General features: G+C 41.6%; 1 protein-coding gene across 2 annotated transcripts in view; it reads left to right on the forward strand.

The window, feature by feature from the left end:
• Nucleotides 1–11,698: 11,698 nt before the first annotated feature.
• Nucleotides 11,699–21,193, forward strand: part of ERO1A (endoplasmic reticulum oxidoreductase 1 alpha) — a 53,980-nt gene continuing 44,485 nt past the window's right edge. For both annotated transcript variants that reach the window (XM_027971493.3, XM_042252040.2), the window contains exons 1-2: nucleotides 11,699–12,244; nucleotides 20,762–20,881. In XM_027971493.3, the coding sequence (XP_027827294.1) occupies nucleotides 12,131–12,244; nucleotides 20,762–20,881 (234 nt within the window). In that variant the 5' untranslated portion in view covers nucleotides 11,699–12,130. The remainder of the gene's footprint in view (nucleotides 12,245–20,761; nucleotides 20,882–21,193) is intronic.

Raw genomic sequence — 21,193 nt, forward strand, 5'->3', positions numbered from 1 at the left:
GCCCTTTAGTTCTTCTTCACTTCCTGCCATAAGGGTGGTGTCATCTGCATTTCTGAGGTTATTGATATTTTTCCTGGCAATCTTGATTCCAGCTTGTGCTTCCTCCAGTCCAGCATTTCTCATGATGTACTCTGCATAGAAGTTAAATAAGCAGGGTGACAATATACAGCCTTGATGTACTCCTTTTCCCATTTGGAACCAGTCTGTTGTTCCATGTCAAGTTCTAACTGTTGCTTCCTGACCTGCATACAGATTTCTCAAGAGGCAGGTCAGGTGGTCTGATATTCCCATCTCTTTCAGAATTTTCCAGTTTATTGTGATCCACCCAGTCAAAGGCTTTGGCATAGTCCATAAATGCTGTGAAAGTGAAATGAAAGTGAAGTCGCTCAGTCGTGTCCAACTCTTTGCGACCCCATGGACTGTAGCCTATCAGGCTCCTCTGTCCATGGGATTTTCCAGGCAAGAGTGCTGGAGTGGATTGCCATTTCCTTCTCCAGGGGATCTTCCCGACCCAGGAATCAAACCCGGGTCTCCCTCATTGTGGGCAGATGCTTCACCGTCTGAGCCACCAGGGAAGCCCAATAAATGCTGTCACCCTCTAATGTAAATAAAACAGGATAATGTTACAGAGTAAGGTGAAGAGAAGTAATTTAGGACAGATATCTGAGACAAGGAACCAACCATGCAAGAAACAGATGAAAAACCTTCCAAACAGAGGAAACAGCTAATGCAAAGATCTGAAGGTGAAAGGAAAGTGAAAGTAAAAGTCGCTCAGGCGTGTCCGACTCTTTGCGACCCCGTGGACTATACTGTCCATGGAATTCTCCAGCCCAGAATACTGTAGTGGGTAGCCTTTGCCTTCTCCAGGGGATCTTCGCAACCCAGGGATGGAACCCAGGTCTCCGGCATTGCAGGTGGATTCTTCACCAACTGAGCTGTCAGGGAAGCCCTAAAGGTGAAAGGGGCTTAGCTCATTTCTTGGAACAGAGAGAAGGCCAATGAGACCGGAAGGGATGGGTTGTGGAGATGAGGGGCACAAGATAAAGATGCGGAAGTAGACTGAGTAAGGAACGTGAAACCTGACAGAACTGTCTTTAAGATTTCTGTGCTTTTGGACAAATTAATCTTTCAAAAATCTCTGTAAAATGAGTAGAATGTTTTACCTATCTCATAGGGATGTCATGAGTATTAAACAGCACAGTGTGCCTCTAAGCTATTAATACATGTGTGCATGCTCAGTCGTATCTTATTCTGGCAAGGATACTGGACTGGGTTTCCATTTCCTCCTCCAGCGGCTTTTCCAAACTCTGGGTTCAAACCCATGTCTCTTGCATCTCCTGCACTAGCAGGCAGAATCTTTACCACTGAGCCACCAGGGAAGCCCCAAATATTCAATAGTGCTATTTTAAGTTATTTATTTTAAGAGTGGTAATGACCTCAAATTTTGTGGTACGGGTCCACAACGCTGTACCTCTTCTCAGCATTACTCCTGGGGAGAATTTAGAGTTGTTTCAACAGAATCAGTCACATTCCCGACTCCATTTGCTGTCATCTCATCCCCCGGCTCTGATGTTTGAATTTAAATAGGTATAGCCTATGTATGCATATAAAGTTCAAATTTAAGTAAATTTAACTACCAAAAATTTTGTTAGGAAATTAAGCTATTAGAAAATATAAAAGATGTCTTTGAATTTACTGGGAAAAAATCTTATGGACATTGTGTAAATATTCTATTCTGTTTTTTCCAAATATAACTGGAAATTTCAATTAGACAATAAACAAGGAAGGTGGATTGAGCAGGGTTAGTCCCTTCTCCCACTCAGGTACAATTATTCTGGTCAAACTAGTCTATCCATACCAGAGTATTTCACCTCTGACATCAAGAAGTAAAGAAGAGAAGAAGAGGCAAAGAAGAAAAAAGTCACCTCAGTTTGATTCAATTCAACAAATATTTATATATACTGGTCTGTTAGTTCAACACACACCAACATTTTAAACTCTTTTGACTCTTGTTCATCCATCTGGCAAAATTCCACTTCAGCCGAACTTCCTATCTATTTTCTCTATGCCTACAACAGAACAGTCCTGTTCCTTTTTTATACACACCTCTAAGACTGTATCCCTGTCCATCAGAAAAATGCAACTTAGTTGGTAAGTGTATATTCATAAGTGTGCTCAAATGTTTAAATGCAATTAAATGTGTCTTTTCCCCCAGTAGACTATAAACTTGAAGAGAACAAGAACTATGACTATTTCTTCTTCATTATTGTATCCTCAGAAGATGGTTTTACACACACACACACACACACACACACGTGTATATGGACTGTATATCCTTTGTCTTCCACTATCTCCCAGAGTTTGCTCAGATTGATATCTATTGAGTTGATGATGCTATCTAACCATCTCATCCTCTACCACACCCTTCTCCTTTTGCCTTCAATCTTTCCCAACATCAGGGTCTTTTCCAATGAGTCAGGTCTTCACATCTGGCAGCCAAAGAATTGGAGCCTCAGCTTTAGCATAAGTCCTTCCAATGGATATTCAGGGTTGATTTCCTTTAGGGTTGGCTGGTTTGATCTCCTTGCAGTCTCAAGAGTCTTTTCTAGCACCACAATTTGAAAGCATCTATACACACACACATATATATATACTATTGAATAAATTTGTGAATATTTTAAACACTGTGATAGATATACAGGGATACAAAAAGACTAAGAAATGTCATCAGTTCTCAAGGCACTTAAAATATTGCAGAGCAGAGAAGAAGTGAGGTGAGAAGTTAGGCCATATCTTAGTTACCGAGGAAAGGATCATTATAAGTGATTTCATAATGAACAGTGATGAGATGTATTTAGATCCTCAATAAATCATTTACAGATAGTCTCCTAACCTAATGTAGCATTGATAGGTGTGGTTTTAAAATATGTACACAAATGCTTTGATACTTCCCACTTCAAGAAGTGGAGCCTAATTTCCTTCCCCTGGGTCTAGAATAAAGTGAAAGTGACAGTCCACAGCCATTGAGACGAGGCCATAAAAGGCATTCGGGCTTCCTCCTTACTCTGACTTGAATCACTCCCTCTGGGGGAAGCCATCTGTCACGCTAAGAAGACACATCAGCAGATCTGTGGAGAGACTCACATGGAAAGGAGCAGCCATCAGGGAACTGACACCTTCTGCCAATAGCCATGTGAGTGAGCCGTCTTGGAAGCAGAGCCTCCAGGCCTAGGCAAGCCTTCAGATGACTGAAGCTCTAGGCTTAATTGAAACATCACGAGAGATTAAGTCATGCTCCCCGGTTCAGCTGTTCCTGAACTGCTGACCCAAAAAACTGAAGATAATGTGTTTGTTGTTTAAGCCACTAAGTTTTGTGATCATTTGTTACATGGTGATGGATCACTAACACGATAGAAACTAGTATTTTTCTAGACAGAAATTGGGAAACAGTACCAGATGGGCAGGTAACAGTGCCTAAGAAACTGAAGATAATAAATGCTTGTTGTTTTAAGCCACTAAGTTTTGTGATCATTTGTTACACGGTGAAGGATAACTAATACAATAAGAACTAATATTTTTCTAGAGAGAAACCGGGAAACTGTACCAGATAGGCAGGTGCAACTACTTTTTCTTGTTACACATCAGCTACAACACTAGAATTTTTAGAAATTTGTCATCTCAAGTATCTACCCTGAAATACTTATCAGAATGCACTTAATTGAATGCCTCTATGGTTGAGCAGTAATATGTTGAGGTAGAACAAGATGTTGGAATTCCTAGACTTGTGGGAAATACCCTTTTTTGATCAAGGTAATACATAAAAATTTTTTAAGTACTATGAGGCTTAGATTGAAAAAGAGTCCATTGCCCCAATCTATTCTACCTCTGAGATCCATTCTTTAATTCCTTAACATTTGGTGGGGGGGGGGGATTTACAACCACATTTTTAAGTAATATGCTTATGCTGTTATTTCTTGTTAGATCAATTTTAGGATTTATCTTTCGACTTCCTAATAAGATAAAGACTCAGCACCTTTTTATTATTCCAGATTCCCACTTTCCCTACCTCCGCCTCCCATATACAATATACACAAGTTTTGGTTAAATTGCTGTCCAGTATTTATCTTATTGTGAGGCCACCCAAGTCAAACAATATGCTATAGTTACATTAGGTTTATTGTAAAACTGTTTTGAACATCCTGTGATTCAAAGCTGCCTCATTTTACAAAGTATTTAGTTAGCGGTGTTTTTTTTAAATCACTTTTTCTCTAAATAGTGTTCTTTAGAAAGTCACATTAGGTATCCCTCCTGTCCTGATTTTCCTGGAGAAACCCTGCCCACCCCCACCACCCCCCCACCCCCACCCCGGGAGGCCACTGTCCTCTTGCTCTAATCTGGGCTCTGTAGGGATGCTGGGTAACTCTCTTCTAGAACTTCCCTAACCCCTGTCTTGTGTGCTATCTTCTCTTTTCCGATAGTCGGGTCTCCTCATTTTGGGCTTATTCTCTTTTTTGGTTGCATCATATCTTCTCAGTGATTTTATGAGAAAGGAGTAAAAATGTACATTATCCTTCGTCTCTAACAATATCTTAATTCTGCTCTGCTACTTAATTAGCAGTTTAACTGGCTATAAAATTCTCAGAATGTTGAAGGCCTTGCTCCGTTGTCCTGAAGCTTCCAGGCTTCTGCAGTGCCTTGCTGAGTCTCAATCTTTTGTCAGAAACTAGGGTTTCTTTTTTCTTTCTGGACTTTTTGTCTCTGTTAGGAGAATTTTCTATCCACTGACTGGGTATTCAGTGTGCCCCGTGAATCTAGATAACTGTTCTTCCATTTTGGTTATTTTACTGAATTACTTCTAAGACTATCTCCTCTGTTTATATGTTCTCCCTTCGTGGTACTCTTATTAGTCACACTGTCTCCTTGAGTTAATTCTCTATTTTTTCCCCATCTCTTCTTATTTATTTCTACATCTTTGTCTTTCTATTTCACTATCTAGAAGATGTCATCAATATTTCTTCTAGTGTTTCTGTTGAAACTTCTTATTTTAGCTACCGTATATTTAGTTTCCAAGAACTCTTCCTTGTTCCCTGCTTGTTCTTTGTAATGTAATCCCGTTCTTATGACTTTGATGATTCTGGTATAGCTTTTTGATTGTCTTCCTTTCTTCCCTCTCTGTTTCTTCAGAGTTCCTTTTTTCCTATTTATTTTGGTCTATTTTACCCTGGAGGCTTTCCTTAATCTGGTGAGCTTTAATTTTCTGATCATAGAATGAGTGAGGTACTAAAGGTAAAAAAAAAAAAAAAAAAAAAACACAGTAGTGTGAGTGGGGGGGACCAGCTGTTTTGTTGTTTTTGATGCCATTGTTTATTCCTAGAAAATTCTCCAATCCCCTTTTATTTTTCTTTTTTTAGGCTGTTCTGGGTCTTCACTGTGGTACACAAGCTGTTTGTCTCAGCCTGCTAGTTACCCTACTAGGGATCAAACCTGCATCCCACGCTTTGGAAGACAGATTCTTAATCACTGGACCAGCAGGGACTCCAATCACCTTTCAGAATGGAAGAGAAAAAGATCAGGAGTGATGAGTTGAGTGGAAAGAAGTGTATAAAGTCTGCAGTTTTGAAACTGAGCATTACAGGTGGTCTGCTGAAGGTGGGGGAGGAGTTTTAACATTCAGCATGGAGGGATTTCGCTTAATCTACACTTTTTCATTTTAGAGTTTCCTCTGTCTTTGGAATCATGCTGAGTCTAGAGTCCCTGGGTTTGTAGCCACCCTTGTTTCTTGACTGGAGAGTCCTAATCTTGAAATGTTTTCTAAATGAATTTTAGATAACTTTCTTTTCTTTTTTCTAATGAATCAATTAGTAGTTGAGACTCTCTTGTCATCAGTTTTCCCACATCCACACCTTTTGTTAATTTTCTATTGTCAATTTCAATTCTGCTCTGTCCTCTCCCTGATCCAAAATTACTTCTGCCCAAAATGATCGCTTTGTTTCTAAGTTTATAGTGGTTGTTTGAATTGTAATCATACACTGCCCTGTGACATCTCATGCTGTCATCTTTTCACGTTCGTTAGTCAATTTGTTTGAAAGTTGACTAACTCACTCCGAGGTCATCTTGTGAAGCACAAACATAATGCTGAGTGCTGGGAAAACTGAGGCAAATTCCCTACTTGCCTGTTGAATGTGGAAAACCTATACGTAAGTTATATTTAATTCCACGTGGTAAGCATAATTATACGCTCTTATGAGACCAAAGAAGAGGAATCTATACAGCCACAGAGGAAGGGATGGGGGAATTTCCTGGAGGTAGCAATTGCCTGAGCTGAATCTTAAAGCAGTTGAAAGTGAAAGTGAAAGTTGCTCAGTGGTGTCCGACTGTATAGTCCATGGAATTCTCCAGGACAGAACACCGGAGTGGGTAGCCTTTCCCTTCTCCAGGGACTCTTCCCAACCCAGGGATCAAACCCAGGTCTCCCACATTCCAGGCAGATTCTTTACCAGCTGAGCCACAAGGGAAGCCCCTTAAAGGAGTTAGCCAGGTGTATTAAGTTGATGGGTGTGGGACAGCGGAGAAAACATTTCAGGGGTGGAAATAGGGGGAGCAAAGATGTGGCATCTGGAAACAAGGTCTCCGTGCATGCGTGCTAAGTCTCTTCAGTTATGTCTGACTCTTTGCAACCCTGTGGACTGTAGCCTGCCAGTCTCCTCTGTCTATTCTCCAGGCAGGAATATTGGAGTGGGTAGCCACTTCCTCCTCTAGGAGATCTTCCCAACCCAGGGCTCGAACCCAACGCCTCTCAAGTCTCCTGCATTGGCAGGCAGATTCTTTACCACCAGCACCACCTGAGAAGCCCAGCAAGGTCTCTATAGGGATAATAGCAGTTCACTAGCTATAAGGCAGAGAGGTGTTGGAGATGAAGCTGGAGAAATAGTGGGGACCTTAAATGTTGTGCTGCGAATCTTGAATTTAATTCTTCAGAAGCACCAGATCAAGAGCATGCAGATTTAAGAGATGTAATTTACATTTTTGAGAAATCAGGTTAGCTGGGAAGACTGTTTTTTGAGGAGTACAAGCCTAGAAGCTGGGTGATCAGTTAAGGAAATATTGTAATAAATCAGGTGAGCAACAATCAGGGCTGAAACTAGTCCTAGGTCATAAGGATGGTGAGGAGGGACTAAACTGATGACAGAACTGGTGGGATTTGACTCATCAGTAGATCATGGGAGGTGAAAAAGAGGGGGAAACTGAGACTGACTTTCTGATTTCTTGCTGTCTACATATGTATGTGGTAATGTAATCAAATGTGAGAAAACCAGATGGCTGTGTCCCATAGAAGCTTAAGGGAGAGATCTGAACTGGAAAAACAGATTTGGGAATTATTAGCATAAAGGAAATATTTAAAACCATGAGATTGGGCAAGTTTCTCCAAGGTAGAGAATAGATAAAGAAAAGCGCTGAAGAAAGGATAGAATCCTGGGGAAGACTCACATCTTAAAGGAGGGCTCAGGGACAGCCCATGAAGGAGGAAGTTACATAATATCAGACGACTATAAGGAGGATCTGGCGTGTTTGCCACATAGAAAATTGAATCTAAGGAAGAAGGAATCAGCTTTGTCAAAGCAATGAAGATGTTATGATTTCAATGAAAAATGGTGATTGGATTTGGTGATAAGAAGGTCAGGTAAAGAGGAGTAGGAAGGTGGAGTTGGCAACCAGCCCGCACAATGGGCTAAGGTGTGAACAGGAAATTAAGAAGTGAAGCCAGTTACTATATATAGTTTGCTGTCTCAGAAACCCGAGGTAGAGAAGATGATGACAGAACTTAGGTGGCAGCTCGCCCCAACTTGGGCTTCCCTGGTGGCTCAGTGGTAAAGAATCTGCCTGCCAATGCGAGAGATGCAGGTTTGATCCCTCGGTCAGGAAGATCCTCTGAAGAAGGAAATGGCAAGCCACTCCAGTATTCTTGCCTGAGAAGTCCCATGAACAGAGGAGTCTGGCAGGCCACAGTCCATGGGGTCACAAAGAGATGTGACTTAGCGGCTGAGCAAAACAACTCTCCAATTCAGATGATCTCAAGCAGCTCAACAGAAAGTCTACTGATAAGGCGTGTGCACACACATTCAGTAAATATTCACTTGATACATAAATAGATCTAACCAAATATTAGCACAGACATTTTAGGTTTTTACTTAGCCTTTCTTCCTCTTGTGTGTCATAAGAATCTTTTTCCTTGACCACATTTTTTTTCCTTAATCATTTCCTTCTGTCAGAAATTGTTTTATGTAGCGAGAAGCTTCTTACAAAAATCTCCATGTCCCATTTTGAGAAACTGGCCTCAAGCCATTTCCTGCTTTGGTCATTAAAAAAATAATAATAGCTGTTATTTGCAGAGTAATCAGAATTCCAACAAGAAATGCTGTGTACATTAAATCTAAGTCACGTTATTGTTATGATTGCTAGTATTAGAATAACAAGGTAGTCACCTTGTTCATCTCTAAAACATTTGATATTGTTTAGTGAAGTTATAATAGATGAGAGGCTGGACTTTCAGAGAGCCAAGGTTGAACTACGTACCCTGTGGATGCTCCTTAAATAGTTATTTGATGACTAATCAGTTATTTCATGGGCCTTAACATAGACAAGATGATGCCAGAGCAGGCAGAGTTGAAGAAGTGAGCTCACACAAAGGACCAACCCAAAGAATTCTCAGGGAAATGTCAGTAATCTTTGTAATATGTATAAAACATTCAAATATGTAAAAACATTTATACAATCTAAAATCCCTTACAAATGTGAAAAGAATAATTATAATTATCAAGACAATAAAGTAAGATCCAGCAATCTCACTTCTGGCTTTATACCTGGATATCTATACTTCCTTTTGTTTGTTTTTGACACCACACAGCATGTAGGATCTTACTTTCCCAATCAGGAATCGAACCCGTACCCCCTGCATTGGAAGCATAGTGTCTTAACCACTGGGCAAATAGGGGATTCCCGAGATATCTGTACTTCCCCATTCACTCAGCATTATTCACAATTGCCAAAGTACGGAAACAACCTAGTGTCTGCCAATGGATAAATGAATAAAGAAGATATGGTATACATATACAGCAGACTATTATTTAGCATGAGAAAGGAAATCCTGCCATTTACTACAACATGCATGGGCCTTGAGAGTTCTGTGTTAAGTGAAATAACTAGACAAAGGCAAGTACCGCATGGCATCACTCATATATAGAATAATAATAGGTCAGACTCATAGAAACAGAGAGTAAAAAAGTGGTTGGCAGGAGCAAGGGGGTGGGGAAAGCAGGAAGAGGTTGGTAAAAGGGTTCATTCTTTTAGCTATAAGATGAATAAAGTCAGGGGATCTACTGTGTAACACAGTAGCCATAGTTGATAACACTCTAATGTATCACTGATATTCTCTGAGAGTTGAACTTAAATGCTCTCACCAAGGGAGGGAAGAAGGATAAATATGTAAGATGATAAATGTGTTAACTCGATGGCGGAAATCCTTTCACAATGTCAAATGTCGCTGTATGTCAAATCACCAAGATATACACTTTAATTATCTTATAATTTTATTTGTCAATTATACTTCAATAAGGCAGGAGGGGGGAGGGGGAGACAATAAAGTAAAAAAGATTATCTTAAATGGTGATTGTTTCTGATATGTTTGCTAGAAATCTGTTCTGGGCAAGAGTTTTAAGTCATGGAATAGAGCCTTTTTCATGGGAATATTGATGTTTTTAAACTCTTCCAAATTTCAGGCTATTACATCACCATGAAATTCAGAGCTGATTAATGTTGAGATTGCTTCTTTCTGCAATTTTAGGCTTTATTCATTTAGTTTCCTCTTTTTCATATGGTGTCTCTCATTTTGATAGCTTAATCTTCAGACATTAATGCTCTGAAAATGAAAGTCGCTCAATTGCGTGTAATTCCTTGCGACCCCATGGACTGTAAACTGCCAGGCTCCTCTGTCCATGGAATTCTCTAGGCAAGAATACTGGAGTGGGTTGCCATTCCCTTCTCCAGAGGATCTTCCTGACCCAGAGATCAAACCAGGGTGTCCTGCATTGCAGGCAGATTCTTTACCAGCTGAGCCACCATGGAAGCCTGTTAATACTCTAGCCATATGAAATATATTCATTTATTTTTACAAATGCATGCAAATATTTTTGGGAGTCACAGGCATAATCCCTGTTTAGGGAGTTAAAAGAGATCACAACTCAGTAATAGAGACATAAAGTAAAGCTGTCATAAAGATGACATACTAACGTCCATGGGGTGTCCATCCATGTGCAGGGACTGGGTTTCATACATCTTTGTATCTCTGATGTCAGGCTCATTCTGGCAGAGTGTAAGTTTATTGAATTGAAATTAATTTAGACATTGGAACCAGGTGAAGAGGAAACCAGGAAGACCCATGATGAGGGATCGAATAAGTTAGGTCTGTCCCTAGAGGGATATGAGAGCCCATACACAGTATAATGAAAAGACAACTTTCCAGGTAAAAAGAGAGTGATTGTATTAACTTGTAGAGGAGAAGGCAATGGCACCCTACTCCAGTACTCTTGCCTGGAAAATCCCACGGACGGAGGAGCCTGGTAGGCTGCAGTCCATGGGGTCGCTAAGAGTCGGACAAGACTGAATGACTTCACTTTCACTTTTCACTTTCATGCATTGGAGAAGGAAATGGCAACCCACTCCAGTGTTCTTGCCTGGAGAATCCCAGGGACCGGGGAGCCTGGTGGGCTGCCGTCTATGGGGTCGCACAGAGTCGGACACGACTGAAGAGACTTACCAGCAGCAGCAGCAGCATGTTGTAGATACTAAGATCAGAGCTACTTCAGCCCACTAGGATAACAGATGACTAGTGACTTTTTAATTACATGTTCACTGGCATTGATGTACAGAGCAGAGGGTATTAGTCTCACCTCTACGACACTGATTTTTAATAATGTATATAAATTCTATGCCTATTTTTCTCAGTTAGAAAAATAGGAGTATAAAATCTATTTTAGGTCTACCATATCCTAGAGTTAAGTCAATAAGTGATGACTTTCTAAGAAAAAACAAAAAACGGTTTACAAAAAAAAATTGAAATATTTGAAATATGCAATGTGTAAGACACTGGAGAGCTTTCCAGTTTCACCTTGAAAAATGTATTCTTTAAGAAACAAACAAACAAACAAACAAAGCTGAGGGACCAGTCCGGGGCTGGTCTCAGAGGACCTGGCTCTCTCACACCAGCTCCCAGGCCTAGGTCATATCCCCTCACCTCTCTGGGCCTGTTTCCTCCTATAAAATTGAGTGATCTCCCACCTCGGTCCACACTTGACTATGAAATGTGGCTAGTTCGTATAAAATATATGACAGATTTCAAAGTTAAAAATGTAAAGTAGATTATGAATCGTTGAATACTGAGTATATTTTGAAATATTTTTCATATATTGGTTCAATCAATTATTAAAATTAATTTCACCTGCTTGTTTTTGCTCTTTTGATGTGACTACTAGAAAATCAACATATACAGCTCTGGTATTGATGATCACAAGTATCCTTTTCAGCTTTATGACTCAGCCAGGGCCACCGTGGACACGTAATTCACGGTTTGATTTCCTCGCATTGAGATAGGGAAGGATTGGCCGGAATGAGGAGGCTGGGGCGGGGCCCTGCCGGGAGAGACAGACCCCCTCCAGCTTTGGCTCGGGCTCTCGGGCTCTCGGAGCTGGGAGGACCCCGACTCCCGCGCGGGGCTGGTGGCGGCAGCCTGGTCGAGTACCCAAGCCCGGGGCGTTCAGGGGACTCGGGGCGGGGGCGGGCGCGGCTCTCCGGGCTAGGCGGAGTCTGGAAGAGGGTTGGTGCGTCAGCCACACGCGCGGGGAGGAAGCGGGCCTCAGGTCCCAGGCGGCCCGCGCGGGCGCCCCGGCACGTCCGCAGGCTGCAACGAGAGGTGGCGGCTTCTGAGAGGAAGGAGAGACGAGGGCGGGCCTGGGAGGCGGCCGGGGGGTGGGGCGCGGCCGGGGGCTGGCCCGCGCGGGCTTCATCTGCGGACGCACGGCCTGCTCCCGAGCGCTGGGGAGTGCGAGGCGCGGCACGACAAGCGGCTGGAGCGGCTATGGGCCGCCGCTGGGGCTTCCTGATCGGCTTCTTGGTCGCCGCGGGGTTGCTGGGCTCGGGCCACGGCGAGCAGCAGCCCCCAGAGACGGCGGCGCAGAGGTGCTTCTGCCAGGTAAGGGGTATGCGCGGCGGGGCTGCGGGTCCCGGGACCCCTGCCTGCGCCTTGCGCTGCGTGCCGCGCGCCTGGGCAGGTGGGGCGCTGGAGGTGTGTCTTTTTTTCTCCACCCTTCCGGAAGAAGCCCCCTGTGCTCTTGCTCCCTGGCCGGGGCTCGGTCCTCTGCGGCTCGCCTGGGTTGGTGTGAGCAGGTCCCCCACCCGAAGACCCTGAACCGATGTTAGGGCGCCCTCCCGCGCTTCTGATCAGGCTTGGGGCGAGAGGTATGGGTACACCGCTGTCTGTTTCTACCTAGTTGGTTTGTTATTTTCACAGAATACACACACACACACACACACAGGCACACACACACTCACTTTGTTATTTTCACAGAACCTGGGTCTTTCAAACTTCCAGTTTGGCTTGGAACAGCGTGGGATGTGCCTCTGCTGGGTCCCTTCTCCGCCCTTTCTGGTCAGGACAGACTTTTGAAGGGGGCTGCCCTCAGATCTTCCTGTCAGGCAGGAGAACGGCTTCGTGTGGCTTTTCAGTGTCTTAAGCTCAACTGCCTGGTGTCTTTGGGGCCGCGGTCGCCCTGTGTCCTTTCTTTTTCCTGAGTGTAGTGGAACTCTTTAACCGCGGCATCCGTATTGCTGGTCCCAATTGGGAGACCGGTCCTCAGTGTACAAGTTTGATTACAAGCTTATAATTATTTCCTTCGGTTAGTAAGAAATGTGGATTCCTTGAGCAAAATATTCAAAGAAACATACAGGTTTTTGGTATCCAGGAGATGTGATATTTTAATGTCATTATTATTAAAAGTCACCTCTTGGTTGATTTCTGTTATAAAAACGACGTTCTATACAACATTGAGGGATGGGTATCCAAATTGTTCTTTTAAGTAGATTTTACTGTTAACTTATTTAGTTCCATTATGGTCAGTAATGGAAGGGATGGGGGTGAGAAGAGGAGGAAGAGGATGGTAACAAATAAACATGAAGAGAAAAATGGAGACAAACATATCGACATGTATGTATCAACCAAATCAGAAGGAGAAATGAAATTTTAAAAATGGAGAAAGAAAAGGGAAGGGGCAAATGATCCATTCAGCAAACACTTATAAACACTGTGTAAATTGATCTGAGAATTTGTAATACAGAAATACAGTGGCATAATTCCTGCCCTGAAGAGCTCACAGTTTAGTAAATCATGTTCTTTGGGGCTTGAGGAGAGGCGGGGATCCTCGGTGTTTTTTTTTTTTTTTTTTTTTAGTTAATAAATATTGCTGCTGCTGCTAAGTCGCTTCAGTCACGTCCGACTCTGTGCGACCCCATAGACGGCAGCCCACCAGGCTCCTCTGTCCATGCTGGAAACTAAAAAAGCGAATTTTCACCTAAGGTTTGGCAATAAAAGTTCAGATCTTCTCTGGTTCTATTAGCATCGGCCACAAAGTCCTTTTGATTCTCTTTTGGTTGCCAGTTGTAGCCCTATCTTCCTTCCTGTTGCCTGTCCTTACCACTTCTGCCTTGAGTTACCACACATCACTCCTCACCGCTGCTGCATGGGCGCCTGGCTTGTTGTACATGAGGGTTCTGATTTGAACCAGGGCAGCATGTATTTAGGGCTTCCGTGGTGGTTCAGGGGTGAAAGAATCCTCCTGTAATGCAGGAGGCACAGGTTCTATCCCTGGGTTGGGAAAAGCCCCTGAAGGAGGGCATGGCTACCCACTCTGGTATTCTTACCTGGAGAATCCTGTGGATGAAGGAGCCTGGCAGGTTACAATCATAGGGCTGCAAAGAATCAGACACACTAAAGCAACTTAGCTGCAGCATGTAGCTGTTGGACCTCAGAAAGCCACTGAAGTATGTGCAAAGCTCTACAAATAATTGGACTAAATTCAACAGGTATTTATTGAGGCCTAACGTGAACAGACTCTGAGAGATCAAAAAGTAAATTAGAAACTTACAATTTACAGTTCTTGCCACTCCAGAGTACACAGACTGGTACATATTTGGTGCTTATCAAATATGTGAACGCTACACTAGCTGAAGTATATTCTTAATTAAAAATGGGTCGATAGCTCCCAATGCATTTTTTTTCCCCAGTGAATCTGTAAACTTAGTTATTGCATATGCCTGTTAGTTGACATCACATCCTAGTAAAACCATTTTCACTGTATGCTGTAAGTTCTTTTGAGAATAGTGCTTCAGTTTAGTTGCCCACAATAAGTGACCAATTGTCTGAGTTATGAGTCTCCCTTGTACATTGCTCATCCCCCTCCTAACTGCCACTCGTATCATTGTTAAAAAATGTTAAAAAAATATCTTACACAGAAAATTGGCTTTTTTAAAAAACCTTTTGGTATACAAGTCAGTGAAGTCTAACACATGAACAGTTTCGTATAAAAATCCTATAAATAAGGACTCACCCTTCCTTTAAATTAAAATAGTATTGTAGCAGATATGGGCTTGAAGTAAGTGAAGATTTTTCAGAGTTTATTTCTTTTCGACAATTATTTTCTCATTATGCACCATTCGAGAGAATAAATATAACTGAACTTTAGTCCCAATTCACAGAATCCCAGGATGCATTTTAAAGAAGTCATCTCAAGAAGAGATATCGAAGCCAAGTATGGAGGCAGTATGGACACCTTTTTCAGTGAAATTAATTAGAAATGCGTTTGTAAACTTTTATATTCTGAATGTTTTGTCACTCAATATAGTTAGTGCTAATAAACACTCAGGTCCACTTCTTTGAATCCAGTAAATCTCCATCAGCCTAATGAAAGGGGAATAGTTTGGATAATCCAAAATGGCTACATCAGAAGTGGATTATTTCTTGCTTGGAATGCATTGTAGATAGACTCTATGTACATGTAGTTTACCTGTCTGGGTGTCTTGTTCAGGTCAATTTAAAAAAGTTTGTGTTAGTCAGAGTGGCAGGACAATGGAAAAGACAGTAATAATATGTTGGGTGGTGGGTGGAAATAAGCCCAGAATTAAAGCTTAGTCAGAGGGATCTTTGAAACAGGTTATATTGGAGAGATGTCATTGGCTCTGAATGCCACCTGCATTCCAGCATTTTCTGAACGAAGCATGTGGACCAAAGTGTGTTTCATGTTGGTCGCTATGCTTTGGGTCATTTAACAATGATTCTAGTTATAGCAAGACCAAGACTTTAAAGCAGAAACTGCTCTTAGTGTTTTACGTCCTTAGAAAGTTGCCTACTACCCAGGATAGAGTCTTTTTGGTGCGTCTATGCTTTCTTTTGACAGAGTTGTTCCAGTCTGTCAACGAATGAATGCCTCGTGTGTGTGTGTATGTGTATTTGTGTGTATGTTTTAATGGTCACAAAACTCAGTAAAATTAAATGCAACTAAAGTTCTTTGCCACTTTAAAAGCTTTCTTTGAGCACTTTAAAAGCTATTTCATTCAAGTATGAGGAGTATACTCTTACAGTGCTTTGCAAAAAAATAATAGTCTACCGTAGGACTGGAAGTTTTTAGGACACAATAAAACTATTTAGAGAAAAAAAAAACTATTTTGATAGTGTTTTTTATTTTGTCTTTTGTTGCGAAGTAAAGGATCAGTCAGTTCAGTTCAGTTGCTCAGTCGTGTCTGACTCTTTGTGACTCCATGAATCGCATCACGCGAGGCCTCCCTGTCCATCACCAACTCCCAGAGTTCACTCAAACCCATGTCCATCGAGTCGGTGATGCCTTCCAGCCATCTCATCCTCTGTCGTCCCCTTCTCCTCCAGCCCCCAATCCCCCCCAGCATCAGAGTCTTTTCCAATGAGTCAACCCTTCCCATGAGGTGGCCAAAGTACTGGAGTTCCAGCTTTAGCATCATTCCTTCCAAAGAAATCCCAGGGCTGATCTCCTTCAGAATGGACTGGTTGGATCTCCTTGCAGTCCAAGGGACTCTCAAGATAAGGATACCTGTATCCAAAAACTTGAGAACAAGCAGACCAGTGTTATTTTCTTTTCCCTTGCCTTTTGTATTTTGGAATTGGGTTCAAACCAATCAGAGTCAATGGGGAAAGTAGTGGAGTTAACTGTTGATTGTCAGTTCTGTGTTCCCTTGGAGCTACAGATGTAAGATTTTTGGAGAATTTTAACTGCACACTTGACTTTAAAAAAAAAAATCTTGTTCATTAAAAAAAGAATGTTGTAGAGTGCTTTGGGGGAATAGTTAAGATCCCTGTCACTGTAAACATTTAAGCAGTGGTAGGGTAATAATAATGATCAACAGTTACTGGGCTTTACAGTAGGTCATTTTATCCTGATATGAACTCTTTGAGATGAGAGCTACTATTCTGTTGGGTTCGCCAAAAAGTTCATTCAGGTTTTTCCATAATATCTTATGGAAAAATTCCAACAAATTTTTGACTACCTCGATATTTTTGTATTCAGATGGGAAATTGAAAGTGTTAGTCACTCAGTCATGTCCAACTCTTTGCTACCCCATGGACTGTAGTTTGCCAGGCTCCTCTATCCATGGGATTGCCCTGGCAAGAAAATTGGAATGGGCTGCCATTTCTTCCTCCAGTGGACCTTCCTGACCCAGGAATCAAACCCTGGTCTCCTGAGTATCCTGCATTGCAGGTGAACTTTTTACTGCTGAGCCATTAGGTTGAAAAGCATGGGGAATGTCAACAACTAAGAAGTATCAGGGATGAGACTCAACCCTAGGAAGTCTAACTCCAGAGCCTGCCTGCTAACCCTGTTGTTACACACTGCCTCCTCTCGAGGGTGGGAGAAGGGGATTGCTGGGTTGCTTGGAAGAAAGCAATATAAGGCCTTCAAAGACTTCCCTACTCTTAAAGAGACCAGAATTGAATAGCGTTAGGCCTACTTCAGTCCATATATCTACCACCCCTCAGCAAGAGCCGTTCCATTGCTTCCTATTTGTTTGGCCTCCTGCCCCACCAAGGCTGATTATTACCTGAAGCCCAGAGCAGTGAGCTGCACATTTTGGCATTCATCACTCACTTTGTGTATGTGTTGTGGGAGCAGGTAGGGGAGTGCATTTTTTTAAAAATTCAAATTCCTATGGTAGGGCCACAGTTCTGTTTCACTTTGGGAGATAGTATAGTGGTTACTTATGCCCCCATAGCACATTCTGAAGTACAGCATCAAGCCATCCTTCTTATATATCAGCACCTATCTTTTGGTCTTAGTTTAGGTAATAGGACTTTGCTTCATTTCCAAGGTTCTGCCCTGGGTCCATTAACTGGAATTCTACCTTAGACTTTTCCTGAGACTGTTCTGATAACATACATGGTTCTTTAATTTCTAGAACTGGGTCTAGTATCATACCTGCTAGACTTCCTTCCAGGGATCAGGTTCTGCTGCCTGTTGGCAAGCTTTTCTGAACAGTCAGATGGTTTGGATTTCCGAGTATCTTCCTGCCTCTCCTTGGCTGGACTCTTTCCATCCAGTGAAGCTCCTGTCACCCCTGTTCCACCACCTTAGCTGCCCTTTGAGCTGAATTGTAGTTGGTAATACCTCCCACTTAATATCTAAGGTAAGAGGCAGAAGATATCTAAATCTACTGTTGTCCTGCTTTCTCTTCTCGGTGGCCTCTAGGCTATAAGCCACCTCTGCTTTGGAGGTATCATGTATTTCTTTCTGGTTTGGAGCTTCTTATCACTCTCTTTTACTTAGGATGTCGATCAGCAGAATATTGGACCCAGAGATTTGTTTGTCTTTGCTGCTTGCTTTCACTCCCCTGTGAGCGCCTTTCTGCTCTTTGACCTGGCATGGTCTGGGGCACTCACCTCCATTATAGGTGACAGGAAAGTGCCTAGTTACAGTTAGGCAGCGCGGTGCTGGGCTCCAGTGAATTCGAGTGACAGTGGACAGCTTTCATTCACTTATCCACCAATCCAAACCAAAAATAATCATTGAGCATCTACTGTGTGCTTTCTAGAAGTACAGTGCTCAGTCCCAGGAATACAAAAACGAACAAACATGAATTTGCTCTCAGGGTTCTTAAGTTTAGTGAGAGGGAGTGAAATATAGATACATTCAGTACAGTGAGGTCATTCTTGTGTAGGAGTCTGTGGAGTGTGGTGGGAGCTCTTGGGAGAGACAGTTAACCCAGCTGGGGGTGAGTGGTACCTTAGGGGAGCTTCCCAAAAGAGAGGAGGATAGGTTTTTACCTTAAAAATGAATTCCTCAGGGGGAGAAATGGATTGCCTCAAACCCTTCTTCTTCAGTCTTTTTGTGTTTTTTTCTTTTGTGATTTAATGTGACTCTCTGGCCTATATCCCTTTGGCCTTTGCAGCTTTTGTGCCTATTATTCTTTGTGTAATAATTTGTATCCAACGGGAGAAACAGTAGCTTATTCTATGTTCTTAGAAGTTTTGCCTTGAAAGCACAAAAAGAAAGAGGCATGAAAAATCAAATTATCTATGTTAGAAGGACTTTGGACTTCCTTTGTGGCGGTAAAAAATCTGCCTGCAATGCAGGAGACCCAGGTTCAATCCCTGGGTCCGGAAGAGTCTCTGGAGAAGGGAATGGCAACCCACTCCAGTATTCTTGCCTGGAGAATTCCATGGATAGAGGAGCCTGGGAGTCTACAGTCCATGCAGCCGGAAAGAGTTGGACACGACTGAGCAACTTATACACACACGCACAGAAGCACTTTTGTTTTGTTGGTACCAGGAATTAGGACTCTAAGATTATTGTATACTGATAAAATTTTTAGCAGGAAACAAGAACACATTTGCATATGAAATGAAAATAGTTATTACAGTGACAAAATATGTAACTCAGATTTCTAGAAACTGAATTCTTTAGTCCAAAACAAATAAGACTAGGCAAGCTGGATAAAAAACAAACAAACAAACAAAACTTATCTCTTGAATATTGCTGTCATCATTCCAAGTATTCTTATTTTTTAGGTGAAAAATTTCCATTACTGTTTTGTGATGTTCTACAATTAAAAGATGGTGTAGGATTTTACATATTCCAAAAGGAGAACACCTAAATTCAGTATTTCAATGAATTATTCTTTATTTGTTTCCTTACCAATAGATTTTTAAGTTATTATTTTATTGGCAATACATCTCCCAAAAATATAATCCAGAGTAGTTTATAATGCAGATATTCAGGCCAAAGTCTAAGGATCTCTTTTCTGCAGCATGCTGTATATTAAAAAAAGTTAAAAAGTTACTTAAAATCATAATGTGTTTTTTACTTATTTAAGGCAATGCTTAATTAATTCTGTTAGATGTTGGCCTAATCCCAAATAAATATCTCAGAATTTTACCTTCACAGTTGATAACATTATCTGATTATAATATGTTTTCCCACTGCATATGATTATAATATGATTTAATAATTTGATTTCTTAAATACAGTTAAGACATTGGTTTTAAGCATTTGAAGATCAGGATTGGCTTTGTGGTTAATTTGCCATCTCAGTGTTGCTGATGATAAGTAATTTTTAGCATCATTTCAAATCTATAAAGTTTATCAAGGCCAATATTTGAGGGTTGTTATATCGTTAAAACAAATTATTGTTTCACTTATAAATTCAGTATCACTTCTTACATTCACCAACCTTGTCTGTGACTTACACATCCTGTTGGAAACTAAAAGGAAAGACAGACAACTGAATTATAGGAATACTGGGTCTCAAAGAATTCAAAGGTGGTAATGCCTTCAGGTGGAGAAGGCACTGGCTACCCAATCCAGTACTCTTGCCTGGAAACTCCCATGGACAGAGGAGCCTGGTAGGCTGCAGTCCATGGGGTCTCGAAGACTCGGACACAACTGAGCGACTTCACTTTCACTTTTCACTTTCATGCATTGGAGAAGGAAATGGCAACCCACTCCAGTGTTCTTGCCTGGAAAATCCCAGGGACAGGGGAGCCTGGCGGGCTGCCGTCTATGGGGTCATACAGAGTCGGACACGACTGAAGCGACTTAGCAGCAGCACCAATGCCTTCAGGGAAGATGGTAGAAGAGGGAGCAGGCAAACTCTAGGGAATTCAGCTAACATATGTTCTCCATCTTCTATTTCTGCTTCTTTGTGTATCTTGTAGAATCTTTCCTCTCTCTGCCAGCTAGCTGGCTTACGTGTTCCTCAGTTCACGTGATGGAATATGATCTGAGTTTACTTCTTTAGTGACAGGGGGAGACATTGCTCCTTCTTAGCCTCAATTCCAGAGTCCTGAAGTGGAGTCAATGACTTGTTTTGGATTAGAAGTCCACCCCTGGTCATTCTGGAGGGTGGGATGGGAATACTGAATGGTTGCAGGGAACCAACCAACTCTTTGGGGGTACGTGTATCATTTTGAGCTCAGTACACCCTCCCTACAAATGATGTCCACTGCATTCCTATAGGTAATAGTAAGAGCAATAGCATTACTCAATTACAGCCATCTCCTAGCTCAGAAAATTATATGGAGGCAAGAGGCTAGGGGCTGGTTGAGTAAAGGGCTCTTTTTATCATAACCATGTGAGGAAAAAACTCTGTTGCGTCTATGATATTTTGATATAATATTCCATTTTCTTTGTAACAGGTTAGTGGTTACTTGGATGATTGTACCTGTGATGTTGAAACCATTGATAAATTTAATAACTACAGGCTTTTCCCAAGACTTCAAAAACTCCTGGAAAGTGACTACTTTAGATATTACAAGGTATTTAAAAATTTGTGGGGTGGTATAGGAATACTTAAAGCTTAAATGGATAATTACATTTTCTTAGGGATCACTGAGTTGCAAAATTGTGTTTATTATTTAAAACTGAGTAAGGCTATATTAGGAAAATACAGTTCATAAGAATGAACCATATGGTTCTGAAATGACCCACTGAATACTTTTAATTTCAAAAGTTGAGTTTTGAACTCTAGTGTTGGAATCTAGCTGGTTAAATTGAAGTCTGAACAGAAGCTATTATATTGTTATCGAAGTCATGAGTTGTTCATAACATTCCAAAACATCAGATTTGCT

The sequence above is a fragment of the Ovis aries genome, chromosome 7 (assembly GCF_016772045.2).
Source record: "Ovis aries strain OAR_USU_Benz2616 breed Rambouillet chromosome 7, ARS-UI_Ramb_v3.0, whole genome shotgun sequence".
Lineage (NCBI taxonomy): Eukaryota > Metazoa > Chordata > Mammalia > Artiodactyla > Bovidae > Ovis > Ovis aries.